The following is a 13652-nucleotide window of genomic DNA, read 5'->3' as shown; positions in this document are numbered from 1 at the left end:
GTTTTGTATGGAAATGTCACATATTGTTCAAGAACAAACAAATTCTAAAAGTTATACCGAATTAGAGTTTTAAGCAATTGCAACGTGTACCATTTAAGATAATATTTGGTTCATTTTCGTGTATAATTTTGTTTTCAGTTGATAGATAAAGCTACTAAAGAAAGTAACTCAAGAAACATTTTAAGTTTTAAAACCCTGAAGGAAATTGTTAGATTTATTAATATCAGAACTCGTACAGTTTCAAAATAACTGATATTTTTACCTTATAAATGTCTTGTTTGTTTGTTTTGGAATTTCGCGCAGAACTGCACGAGGCTATCTGTGCTAGCCGTCTCTAATTTTGCAGTGTAAGACTAGAGGGAAGGCAGCTAGTCATCACCACTCACCGCCAATTCTTGGGCTATTCTTTTACCAACGAATAGTGGGATTGACCATCACATTATAACGCCCCCACGGTTGAAAGGGTGAGAATGTTTGGTTTGACGGGTATTCGAACCCGCGACCCTCAAATTACGAGTCGAACGCCTTAACCCACTTGGCCATGTCAGGCCAAAAATGTCTTCTAAAAACAAATAAAAAAGTGAGTATTTTTCGTTCAGAAATTGTTGCTTATTTATTTGCTTTTGCAAAAACAAAGCAAAAATAATGAATATTTTACTTACAACTTTCTTGTAAAAACAAAATAAAAATTGTGAGTGTTTTTACCTAGAAGTTTCCTGCAAATAAAAAATGATATTTTTCACTAAAAATTTTTATAAAAACAAAAGAAAAATAATGAGTTTTTAATTTAACATTTTTTTCTTGTAAAAAGAAAATAAATATGATAAGCTTTTCACTTATAAATTTCTGGTAGAAACAAAAAGGCCTAGATTACTACATAATTTATACCACTGTGTTTACCTCTTCTGCTTCAGCATGTCTGAGTTTAAATAATACAACACCGAGAAGTGAGGCTGTTATAAAACCTATTTTCTTCCCCTAGTTATCACTTCTTAGAATGAAACTTAACACTATTTAATGAATGATACACTGTTTATCAAACTTTTGTTTGCTGATTCGGTCACACACATATATAAGTAACAAGTATGTGAAAGAATGCTCTTCCTTATGAGTTCTGTTTGTTTGTTATTATGCACAAAGTTACACAAAGGGCTATCTGTGCTCTGCCCACCACGGGTATCTAAACCTGATTTGTAGTAGTATATGTCCACAGACATAGGGCTGAGGTTGTAACTCATTCATGTTAACCAAAGTTTATCGTCTGCCAGAATTATTCCTTATTAATTCCAAACTTCTGTTGTTTTATTCATTTCACTCATTCTTCTTTTGAGTAGCATCCAGTAGTTTCTTTGTTTTATTTCACGAAAAATGATTATTTGCAGCCATCAGCCTGTTGTTGTTTGAATATTCCACAAAATGCATGGGTATAAACTATTAAATGTTTACTTCTAAAAAGTGTTAATATAAAGACACGGGAGTTTCAGTCTTAGATTGTAAATTAATGTTGTATAAATCTCTAAAAAATGTGATATAAGTAATTTCAGTTCTAATACACATTGATACACTTAAATGTATTTATTTCGTCTTTAAATGATACATGCAATTAAACACATTAAATTCGTTCTTATCTTCAGAGATGATTTCTGATTAATTAAAAATAAAACCAGTGTTAACTGGTGATTATTACAGCTTCAATCCTTAACCATGTTTTTACCAGGGACGTGTTTAACAGTCGGCTGAAGCTGGCCGAGCACACTCTTTATGTTGGGTTCCTGTTTGCTCTCACTTGATGTATTATATTGGATGAATAGATCCAGTCGGGCCCCATTTTTTTAGTACAAGACAGTTAGGGGTAATTATGAAATATATATATATTGTTGCTTATCAAAGATCAAACCCGCATGAGCATGCGCATAGGCGGGGTCAGGACCATACACGCATTTAGATTGTTCGATTCACAATAATCTGTGAGTTGCACGATGAAAACCTGCCACCTGCAATACTCATCCTATCAGATTTTTAGTGTAATAGGCTTTATAGTTAACCGCTGAACCAAGATGATCATGTTTTGTTTACTGATACTTAGTACTATGATTTTATTTGACAACATTGAAGTAACTAAATAAGTAAGATCCTAGATGGTTGCAGTTACTTTAGTTTGTTTACAATATCACAGGAAAATGATATGTATGTTATCTGCGCTGGCCATCCTTTTCCCAAATGTTGAACTAATAAAGTAAAGGAAAGGCAGTTAGTTAATAGCACCTACCGCCAACTTTTCTAATATAATAATACGATTTTAACGGCATTAGGTGCGTTATAAGAATGAAATGCTCAGCCTAGTTAGTCTAGACAAATCAATGTATTTACATCACTGTTTGATATACTCTTTACTTCACAGTATTTTAGATACAGAATTTCATCAAAATTATGTTTTCTAATTCATCTTAATATAAGTACACTAAGCTTTGCACGAGGTAAACAAAATCTCAAACAACCAATTGTGTGAAAGTGGGTTAGTCTGCTTAGTAAACCTAAGATTTTTTCTCTGTATCAACATAATTCAAAGGAAGAAACTGGTAAAGTCACGAAGGATCCCCCCTCTTCCTACACACACATACACATTCAAGGAGATGTAGGTCAGCTGCTGGGTCCGATATAAAGCACCTTAATTCACGCTGTCGTGATTGTGCTTTCTCTACCGGCGTATCTCGCTAATCGCAACAAACGAGATTATCTTCTGATAACAGACTACACCAATAATTAATCCTCGCTCATGTAGAAGTCCCGGATAATAACAAACTTAAACCATTTAATCAGTGCTGTACAAAGGAGGGCGTCCCTATTATTTGAATATTATCCACACAACGTCGAATTTCAAGTAAGAAGGTTTATTGTGTTAATACATACATATACATATATATATATACGTATATACAGGTTACTTTAAAGCCACCATTTAGTAAGGCTATAAACTTAGACAGTTTACATTTTTTTTCTCTATTTCTTACTTATGTTTTCTAATAATAAAACCAAAGTGAAATGGAAAATAAGATTGAATATCAGCTCTCTGAGATGTTTATGAGAATATTGTAAGCCTTTTTATTCTTAGGTCAAATGTCTAAAGGTTATGCAACATAGTACATCAAAGAGTTATGTAATACGCTTAACTGGTACAGTATTTGTAATAATTAACAACTATTCGGTTATATTTTTGCAGTTTAAAGCTATTATATCTTACATAAGCCTGGCATGATCTGCTGCCAAAGGCCGCTCAACTAGTAATATTTGGATCGCGAGTTTGAATCCTATTACCGAACATACTCACCTTTTCAACCGTGGGATCATTATAACATATGACCAACCCCACTCCCTGATTAGAGTAACTCAAGAGCTGGCAGAAGGGGGCGTTCACTAGCTGCCTTCTCTCTAGTCTATCACTTTCAAATTAAGAGTTTCGGCATGGCCAAGTAGTTAGGGTGCTTGATTTGCAATCTGGGGGTCGCGCGTTCGAATCTTCATCCCTCCAAAACACATTCGCCTTTTTAATGTGATCATTAATCTCACTCTTCGTTGGTAAAAGATTAGCCCAAGAGTTAGAGGTGGGGGGTGATGATTAGCTGGCTTTCCTTTAGCCTTACACTGCTAAATTTGGGACTGTTAGCGCAGATATCCCTTTTATAGCTTTGCACAAAATAAAACAACAATAACAACAAACAATTCTGTGAATGTTTCATTTCTCTTTGAAGGATAACCTTTCAGAAACTTTAATATTTTGCAACTTCAGATATAACTAAAACTGTGAACAGTTTTAAAAAAGTGAATGATACTGTTGAGAGCGAAGACTGGTTATTATTTTACATAATGATAAGAAAATTCAATGGTTTTCTGCTCCTGTTTTAAAAATGGAGTTCAAAGAGCATTAGAGCGTTTTATTACAGCCAGAAGTTTAAAATTAGGTAAGAGAAAAGAAAGTGCATATAAATACCACCAAGCTATTGGAAAGCTTTGTTTGTTTGTTTGTTTTGGAATTTCGCACAAAGCTACTCGAGGGTTATCTGTACTAGCGGTCCCTAATTTAGCAGTGTAAGACTAGAGGGAAGGCAGCTAGTCATCACCACCCACCGCCAACTCTTGGGCTACTCTTGTACCAACGAATAGTGGGGTTGACCGTCACATTATAACGTCCCCACGGCTGGGAGGACGAGCATGTTTGGCGCCACTCGGGCGCGAACCCGCGACCCTCAGATTACAAAGCGCACGCCTTAACGCACTAGGCCATGCCGGGCTCCTATAGGAAAGCGATTTGCAAGAATGCGGTCTATATTTATAGATGCAGTTTAAAAGCCTAATTTTTGACGAATGGCTATGATGAAACGTTTAGCCTATGCAATATGTCACAGATATTAGAAGAATACGGAACTAGACAATATACTATGGACTAACGAAATAAAGACTGGGTTGTTTTTGTGTGTGTGTTTCTTTCTACACTCTTTGAAATATTTTGGACAGAGAAAGTGTTAATGGAAAGAGAGTATGTAATAAAAAGAGTGAAGCACGGTGGTGGTACTATTACGATATTATGATGTCCTCTTGCTTCAGAAGTGAAAACCATTGTCACGTTTGACGGTACTTTGGTTAGTAACTGGTGGATGACAGTTAATTAGCCCTAACCTTGAACTTTAGCATCATAAATGTTCCGAAAGATACTGTGTTGTTGAATGGGAGAGATTTCGAAAAGGGTGAAAGGGGTGGTGATATCAAAGTCATGAAGTGGACAGCTGAAAATTCTGGTGTTAATCCCATTAAAAATGTCAGGCAGTAGTTGACAGTGGCGTTGTAAAAGAGAATCCACTTAATATATGGCAACTTTAAATGGGCGTACAACGAAAGTGAGAAGAATTAAAATTTCTATAGAGTCCACTATCTGATCTACATCTAATCAAGACTTGATAAGGATCTACTAGACATTAACTATTGAATCTATTCTGTATTAAACTGACTGTATCATGTCTTGACGTTGTAACTCTGAATATAACACTCAAACAATAGCACTTTTTAACAACCCTTCATAAAAACTTGACTGTTGAAACTTTGAACTCAGAATTTTCATTAATGTCGTCCGATAGGACAGTGATAGGTCTATGGAGTTACAAAGCTCAAATCAGGAGTTCGATTTTGCGCGATAGACACAGAGGATACTCAATGTGGCTTTACTCTAACACAAACAAATTGTAATCTGACGGTCAATCCCACTATTCGTTGGTAAAAGAGTAGCCCAAGAATTGGCGGGAGGTGGTGATAACTAGCTGTCTTCCCTCTAGTATTATACTAGAAAATTATGGACGGCTAGCGCAGATGGCCCTCGTGTAGCTTTGCGCGAAATTAAAAAAAACGAAACAAACAAATTTTGTTTGTAAATATAAGTTATTCTATATTTTGTATATTTTTTTAGAGATCAGTTGAAGGTGAAGAAGAATATTGTGTTGTTGCCTACATTCATCACAGGAATAATCAATCGAAGATGCGTACTTTATTCATGCTAGTTTTATTTATCACGGTATGTAGACGGTTTTTTATTATTCCTCACAGTAAGTGCCTATTTATCGCTGTTCACTGCTCTGTATCAAAACATTTCTTATGCAATTACACATAACAAAGATGAAATCTTGTAATCTAATTTCACATCATTTTTTGCCACGGGTTATCAACAGAATTGTAATTTAAAGCAGAACGTTCATGTCGACAAACCGTGCTGTATTTTCACTGAAAGAAATAAATAACCAATTTGCCTTGTGTACGCCCAACTTTCTATATTACAAATATTTGAAATGTAGACATGAGTGTAATTATTTTTCTTAGATTTTATTTTAAGCATCTGAAACATTAAAAAATAAATGCAACAGATTTAATATTTACATTTTTTTTTCTGTTCAATGTTTCAGAATGCCCTATAAGCTTAGAAACTTCTGGAAAATTTATTATTTGTAGTTACGTTCCTCTCATCCTTTTAAATTTTAAACCGAAAAAGTTTAGTTGTTTTGCTTTAAGAATTTTGAGTAAATAAAAGGTTAATAATATATTCTCTACCTCAAACGTTCGTTAATATTTTCTTTTAATCATCACATCTCACAGGCATCACTTAACGAGAATATGACCAACTATCCAATTAAAACAACACTCTCGTCCCTAAAACATATGTCCAGCAACGTCAAAATCTCTCATTGTTAACCTGAAGATGACCTCAGAATGTCGAAACGTTGTTCTGTACTCTATTTTAATTAAAGTTTTAATACCGATACCAGTCGTCCTTAGAATACATTAAAACAAATACTTATCGTGATTTTGATGGATGATAACGGCCACATACTATGTGTGCATATATATGTATGTTTAATCCAGTTTCGACATTAAAGCTAGAAGACACGTCCCTAACTTCTCAGATAATAATAACAAGCTTTACAGTTCAGCCAACATTTATCTATTGCAGCTTCGTCAGGGCTGTTATATGTTTATACATATATCGATCATGATCATATATATACACATTTCAGCTGACTTGGGCACAACATTCCAGCAGATACAGAAAGATAAAGATAAATGTGAACCAACAAGAACCGGCTACAGCAGCTCAGACTCCAATTGGCGACACCCAGCTTCTACCTCAGGCACCTACCGGTAGGATGGCACAGATCGTCAACATAGAAGTAAAATGTCAGAAAGAGTCTATGAGCGTGAGGATAGAATTTAGTCTTCCTTTCAATGGTATTATTTATTCCAAGGGCTATTATAGGTGAGTTTCCAAGCTCAAAAACTGTCTGTGTTATACAGGTTAGTTTTAAGCCACTTTGATAGGAAACAACATAAAGACATATTCGCTACGAACTTTTTATTATTTTTATACTTCAGAACATATGTCGTTTTTAAATGTTGTTGTTGAACAAAATCGTGTTGGAATAGATGTTACTCGGAAATACCCTTTAACTTAAGCGCAGTGGAAATGGAAGTTTGGAAATGAGGACAAATTAAATTAGTTTTCAAAAGGATAAAGAAGGAAGAATATTCGTTTTGAAGACTAAACAGGGGCTGAAAAATTTATGAATAATATGTAAGTTATAAAAATAAAATAGTAAAAATTATTTAGAGAATTACATAAATTAATATGACAGTAATTATTCTATGGCCAAGCGCGGAAGGCGTGCGACTCCTAATCAGAGGGTCTCGGGTTCGCGCCCGAGTCGCGCCAAACATGCTCGCCCTCCCAGCCGTGGAGGCGTTATAATATTACGGTCAATCCCACTATTCGTCGGTAAAAGAGTAGCCCAAGAGTTGGCGGTGGGTGGTGATGACTAGCTCTAGTCTTACCCTGCTAAATTAGGGACGGCTAGCACAGATAGCCCTCGAGTTGCTTTGTGCGAAATTCCAAAACAAACAAAACCCTCAGATTACGAAGCGCACGCCTTAACGCGCTAGGCCATGCCAGATCCACTAAATTAGGAACGGCTCGGTGCAGCGGGCTAACAACCTACTCACTTAAATACCTGTTGAAAAATCCGCAAGCGATTGCGGCCCTATGTTCCTTGATGGAATCTAATGGTGAATGAATTATTCTATGATATTTGAATGACCTATAGTTAAAATTACAAGCTTTTTAAGTAACGTAATGACTTAAATATTAAAATGTAAGTTTTGCTAAGCTCGAGCAAAGCGTCTCTAGTTAGACTTCTTTTGTGGAAAGAGACCGTTCTGTTCAAAAATTTATTTTATTTTATGTCAAGAGTAGCTTTAAAGAAGGTACTTGCATAATTGTAACGTGAGACTACTTCTCTTTTCTTTGGCCCGGCATGGCCAGGTGGGTTAAGACGTTCGACTCGTAATCTAAGGGTTGCAGATTCGAATCCCCGTTGCACCAAACATGCTCGCCCTTTCAGCCGTAAGGGTGGTATAATGTTACGGTCAATCCCACTATTCGTCGGTAAAAGAGTAGTCCAAGAGTTCGCGGTGGGTGGTGATGACTAGCTGCCTTTCCTCTACTCTTACACTGCTAAATTAGGGATGGCTAGCGCAGATAGCCCTCGTGTAGCTTTGCGCGAAATTCAAAACAAACAAACAAACAACTACTGTACATGGTTTATCACAATCTATGGTACGATACAAGGATTTTGTCACAATTTATGGTAGGGATAAAAGGATTTTGTCACAGTGTATGGTAGCAATACAAGGATGGGTACCTACTCTTTGTAGCTCCTTCTTTCACAGATCTACCGGCGGGACAGCGGTAAGCCTTTTAGTTTATCTCGCTAACAGCAAAGATTCAATTCCCCTACGTGTACACAACAGATAGCCTAATATGGCTTTACTATAACTAAACACACACATACACACTCTTCCTTTACCACCAATAGTGTTCTATACGATGTTTTTATTCATTGGTAATTGTTTAACAAAGTAATTTCCACTGAAGGGTGCTTTGGCTCAATGCACCGAGGTCAGTACGGTCAATTTCTTTTTTATATATTTTTCAAACTCCATGAACTGTGTACGTACGACAACATCTATTACCTTATTGAACAAATGCACATGAGCATAAGGGAATTGCGTAACAATAATACAGCATCAATTCCCCTTTTGTATTTTGTGGAAGAATCGCCATGTTGACCTGGTTTATCTTGATGGAGCCATACTTTAGTAGCATCCAATAATTATTCGTATAAATATTTTGGGGTGGTTCTTAGCAGTGACTAAATTTATATTTTGAAAGAGGTAGAACGTTTTTTGTGGTCTACTTTGACATTTTACTCAGTAGACCCGGAACGCTAATGGCTTGAAACCTCAAGAAGAGAAATTCCTTTACAGACCGTTCCGCTCCACTTTAACGTCTGTGTGTAGCACCTGACTGGGGATTATCTTATTTATGACAAATAAACATTGTGACAATAAAGTCTAAAGACGATTTCAATGAATAAGGAAGAAAACTTTATTATAAGCTTGACATAGTAACAAATGTGCAACATTGATGATTATGACAAAACCTTGTCGAAACGCTACACACTTGTTGTTATGTTAATCTTATAATAAAATTTTCTTTATTATCTATTCAAATTGCCTTAGCTTCATACTTTATTGGAAAAAACCTTTTTACAAGTTTTAACCACGCCTTTCCTTCCTTTAGTGTTATATTTTTATACTGCTATTGTCGAATCGATACAATTCTGTGCCTCTCACGTTTCTTACAAAAATTGTAATAAGATAATTTAATTTTTTATAATATCCTGAAATGCAATTCTTCCAAAAAATAAAATGCTCTCCACACAAATGGGGAACTAAGGACAAGATAATTGGATGCGCAAATTGTTACCATAGGTCGTGAATAATTATTTCCAATGTGTTTGCTATGTAATCATGATGAGTTATTTACATTAGGATTATAAATAGTTTGATATATAACCTTATCTTATAACAACTTTTATTTTTTATTCACTTTAGTGATAGCAACTGCCAGTATATACCATTGAACGGCGGTAAGACTGCATATGAATTTACGGTTTTCCTGGACCGCTGTGGTACTCAGTTTGTGGATCAGTTCAGGCAAGGTGGTCAGGCATATTTAGAAAACACCATTGTAATTCAGAATGAACCTGGTTTCCAGGAAATCTGGGATACGGCACGCCACATCCGATGTCTATGGACGGGACAATTTGAAAAGACTGTAACCTCCAATATCAATGTAGATATGTTAGACATCGTTTCTGTCACCTACAGCGGCGATTCTGTAGATACCTACATGGACATCCAACTTGGACGTGGACCATTTGCTGCCCCAGTCACAGGACTAGTAAAAATAGGTGATACTTTAACTGCTGTAATCTATGTACAGGGCACGAATGACTTTGACGTCCATGTAAAGAGTTGTATAGCTCATGCCGGTGATATCACTAAGGCCATCCAACTGACAGATTCTCGAGGGTGTATCATTAAAAAGAAGTTAATGGGACCTTGGCAGAAAACACGATCAACTGGTAATTCCGGAGCTAGTATTATAGCCTATGCTTTCTTCCAAGCTTTCAAATTTCCAGACACCATGGAACTATTTATGGAATGTGACATTGAACTCTGCAAGTTCCAGTGCTCAGATTTCTGTCCAGAATACTCACAGCAACTAACAGGAAGAAAGAAGAGAGAAGCTCGTGAAGGTATACAAGATACCTATAGAGGAAAAGACGGCATAGTGACTGTACCAGAACGTCTAGAACCGGTAAAACTGCAACGCAGTATCCGAGTTGTAGCACCAGAAGACATTACTTTCTCGGAAACAAGCAATGGCACCTTAACCCTAACTGCTGGGAAAGTAACCGAATCTAGAGAAAATGTTTGCATGTCAACACCAAGTTTTATCACGGCATTGGTGGTCATACTCATAGTCTTGTTGAGTTCTTGTTTGATGAGTGCTGTCCTCTGTGTTCGAATCCGTAATTCTCCCGGAACCCCTTCCTTATCAACTCTGTATGCCTATTCACAAAGGGACATCTTAGGTGGTTCTGGAAAGTAGGGCCCGCTTAAATATAAGCATTACTAAATCACAGGTATTTACCATTATTATCCCTACAAAAGAATACGTCATTTAAATTGCAAGTTAAAATTAAATAGTTTTCAAAAACACGTTAAAACAATGAATTGCACTGATAAGTGGCACTTATTTTCTGAAAGTGTTGGAAACCAGTAGTTCCAATGAATAATTTAAGCTAATTAATAATTTCTAATCAATTCTTTCTATTATGCAGAGTTTACTTAATAAACTATATAAGTAATTAAAGCAATATTTTAAGTTTGAAATCATTATGACAGTTTAGCTTATGAGAAATTTTAAAAAAAATCATAAATCGCCTTTGTTTTTTTCAGATGTATCGATCAACAAAACGACTTTTATAGCTTTTGAAGATTACGACAGACGATGGATCTATTCTTTCATTAGATTATTTTTTACTACTTTTTAAGATTTCAGTGCTCATAAAACTGAATTTCGTTTGGCTGTATTTCTTATGGTGCAATAGATTAGAGACGTCTACCGGAAAACATTCATAGTTACTCCTCATTGAATGATATTTAAAGAGTGCCAATCGCGAATTTCAAAACAAACGAATGAACAAACTGAGCAGTGCGCAAAAACAGAAGAATAAAACAATGAATATGTTAATATTTCATTTTTAAGCTCACGTCACAGACTTATAAAAGAACAATTTAAAGAATACAAATTATCGACATAGATTTAAAATTTGTTTAATTAATTTTGTATTCATTATTTTCATTACAAAAAAAACGTTATACTTAAACCCAAATAGTAATCTACGCTACACATTCCGAACGACTAATATATTAAATAACAAGTTTACCATTTTCCTATAATTACCAGCAACTGAAGATCAACTGGAACAGCCAATACCACTTGTAAAGAGAAGAATAACTTAGTAAAATCACTGGCTTTATGGTTTAAGTATGCCGTATTTTATTTCAAAGCTATACTTACGAATATTCATTATATATTTTATTATAACTTTCTCAAATATTCTATGTGTATCGAAAAGTAATTACAACTTGGCACAATCTATCGATATTCTTACAAGTGCCGTAACTGTTTTTTCCTGCTCACTATTTTTATACAGTTTTAGGAAATTAAACAGATTTAAAATTAATGATTTTTATAAAAAAAATTAAAACGGTATATCACACAACAATACGCTATGAAAACAATAAACTGATGAGTAGCACATAGTTTGCAAAGGTCTCCAGCTGGTACAGCAGTAAGTTTTCGAATTTACAACGGTAAAATCAGCTCTTCAATTCCTCTCGCTAGGTTCAGTAGATATCCTAATGTGGCTTTGCTATAAGAAAACACACATAGTTGCAAATTTAATCTTCCCATGAAAAAATATTACAGGGTTACCGTGTGACGTAATTTCATCTTTAAACGATATTTTAAATTACCTCATATCTATACATGGAACACCTACCATGGTTTTACAATGAACTTTCTAAAGAATATAGTTGGTTTATTACAAAACATTAATATTAATATACAATAGCAAATATAATGTGAGCGAAGTAAAATGCCAAATCTAATTTCAACGCAACATTTAATACCTTTAAAATAAATAACCTAAAGCCATAAATATATCACTTTATATATATATGTTATGTTTATGTGTGTGTGTGTGTATATATATATATATATATATGTATCACTAATTATTTAGAATTAAATAACATTTTAAGTCAAGAAATGCAAAGAATGTAACCAGTAAGGTATATTTCTAAGGAAAAAAAGGAATAAACTTTCAGCTTTCGTACAGTTATAAGAATTACAGTACAGAGTTTGCATTTTATGAATATGAAACTAATTATATAGGGTTGGCTGAACTAATTCTTAGAGAGTGGTATATGGTGGTCCTATAGCAGTTAACCCATAACGACTAAATTATAGCTCTTGTATCAAAACTTTGTTTCCCTATACTAAAACTTAGTTTGTAAGTTTGTATATTGATAAAGATAAAACAAAGGAAGAAAAAAAGCAGAATGTTTGTTTGTTTGTTGTCAAGCTCATAGCAACACACAGGGCTATCTTTGTTGTGCCCACCATCGGAACCAAAACCCAATTTTTAGCGTTATAATCCCTCAGATTTAGTGTTGAGCCATTTGAGGGGAAAATGTGATTGTTTTGTTGATGTTTATCGTAAAGCTATACAGTGGGATATATGCACGCTATCCTCCTTCGGAGAATTGAGCTTCAGTTTATTGTTGTAAGTTCGTAAATTTGCCATTGACCCGTTAGGTATATGGGGAGGCAGAATGAACTGAAAGTATAAATTCTAGATTATACAGAGGCGAGCAATAATTAAGTTGTCAATACAGAAATAACGTGTATAATTATACTATCGTTAGTTATACTTATAAATTACGGGATTCGATTCCACGTGGTGGGCAGAGTGCAGGTCGTCCATTGTGTAGCTTTGCACTATAAAATAACAACAGCAGATTAAGGAAAGAAGTAACACTAAACTATACCCACAAGTATGTGTTCTGTAATAATTTTGTTTACCTTCTGAGTTCCTAACAGTTTATGTTCAGATGAAAGCAACAATGATTTACAAGATTTTGGACACCAAAACACAAATAATTGATCTATAACATACAACAATTTTTTTTATATATAAACACAGAAGCATACACGATATTAAACAAAAAATAATCGCACTTTTATTTATTAGAACATTTAGAATGGTTAAGGATATTAGTGTATAACTTGGTAAAATGTTAGAACGACATACACAAGGCACAGAAAACAGATTAACAGACTAATCTGAGAAGATTAATTTTTACCTAGATAGGTTTAATGAAATTCATCTATATATTTGAACAGTTGCAAGGCCGCGCGAGGTCTAGTGATCATCGTTCCGAATTATGGCCTCTGAGGTTCCACAGTACGCATCCCGTTCCCGTAAAATGGCGCTCCGCAAATTGTGGGGATGAGTAATAAGAGTGATGGCGAAACCCACTCTTAAATTAGAATAGCCCAAGTGTTGGCGATGGTAGTTGACTAGCTGCCGCTTTCCTTCTTAGGTTATCAGCTCAAAAGTAGAGAAAGCCCAAAATAGCCT

The 13652-nt window shown here is 35.0% G+C and overlaps 1 protein-coding gene across 1 annotated transcript; it reads left to right on the top strand.

Moving 5' to 3' along the window:
- Positions 1-2623: 2623 nt before the first annotated feature.
- Positions 2624-12498, top strand: LOC143256784 (cuticlin-3-like). The gene is made up of 5 exons (XM_076514454.1): positions 2624-2881; positions 5456-5560; positions 6555-6793; positions 9487-10583; positions 10900-12498. Exons 2-4 carry the CDS (start codon positions 5525-5527, stop codon positions 10547-10549), a joined length of 1338 nt encoding a protein of 445 aa, XP_076370569.1. The 5' UTR covers positions 2624-2881; positions 5456-5524; the 3' UTR covers positions 10550-10583; positions 10900-12498.
- Positions 12499-13652: the final 1154 nt, after the last annotated feature.

Source organism: Tachypleus tridentatus, chromosome 7 (assembly GCF_004210375.1).
Source record: "Tachypleus tridentatus isolate NWPU-2018 chromosome 7, ASM421037v1, whole genome shotgun sequence".
Classification (NCBI taxonomy): domain Eukaryota; kingdom Metazoa; phylum Arthropoda; class Merostomata; order Xiphosura; family Limulidae; genus Tachypleus; species Tachypleus tridentatus.
This window is presented reverse-complemented; position numbering and strand designations above follow the sequence as displayed.

Coding starts and splice junctions, on each gene's coding strand:
- LOC143256784 (XM_076514454.1), top strand. CDS start 5,525: ATGCGTACTTTATTCATGCTAGTTTTATTTATCACG. Junction 5,561..6,554: donor TGCTAGTTTTATTTATCACG/GTATGTAGACGG, acceptor TACACATTTCAG/CTGACTTGGGCACAACATTC. Junction 6,794..9,486: donor TATTCCAAGGGCTATTATAG/GTGAGTTTCCAA, acceptor TATTCACTTTAG/TGATAGCAACTGCCAGTATA.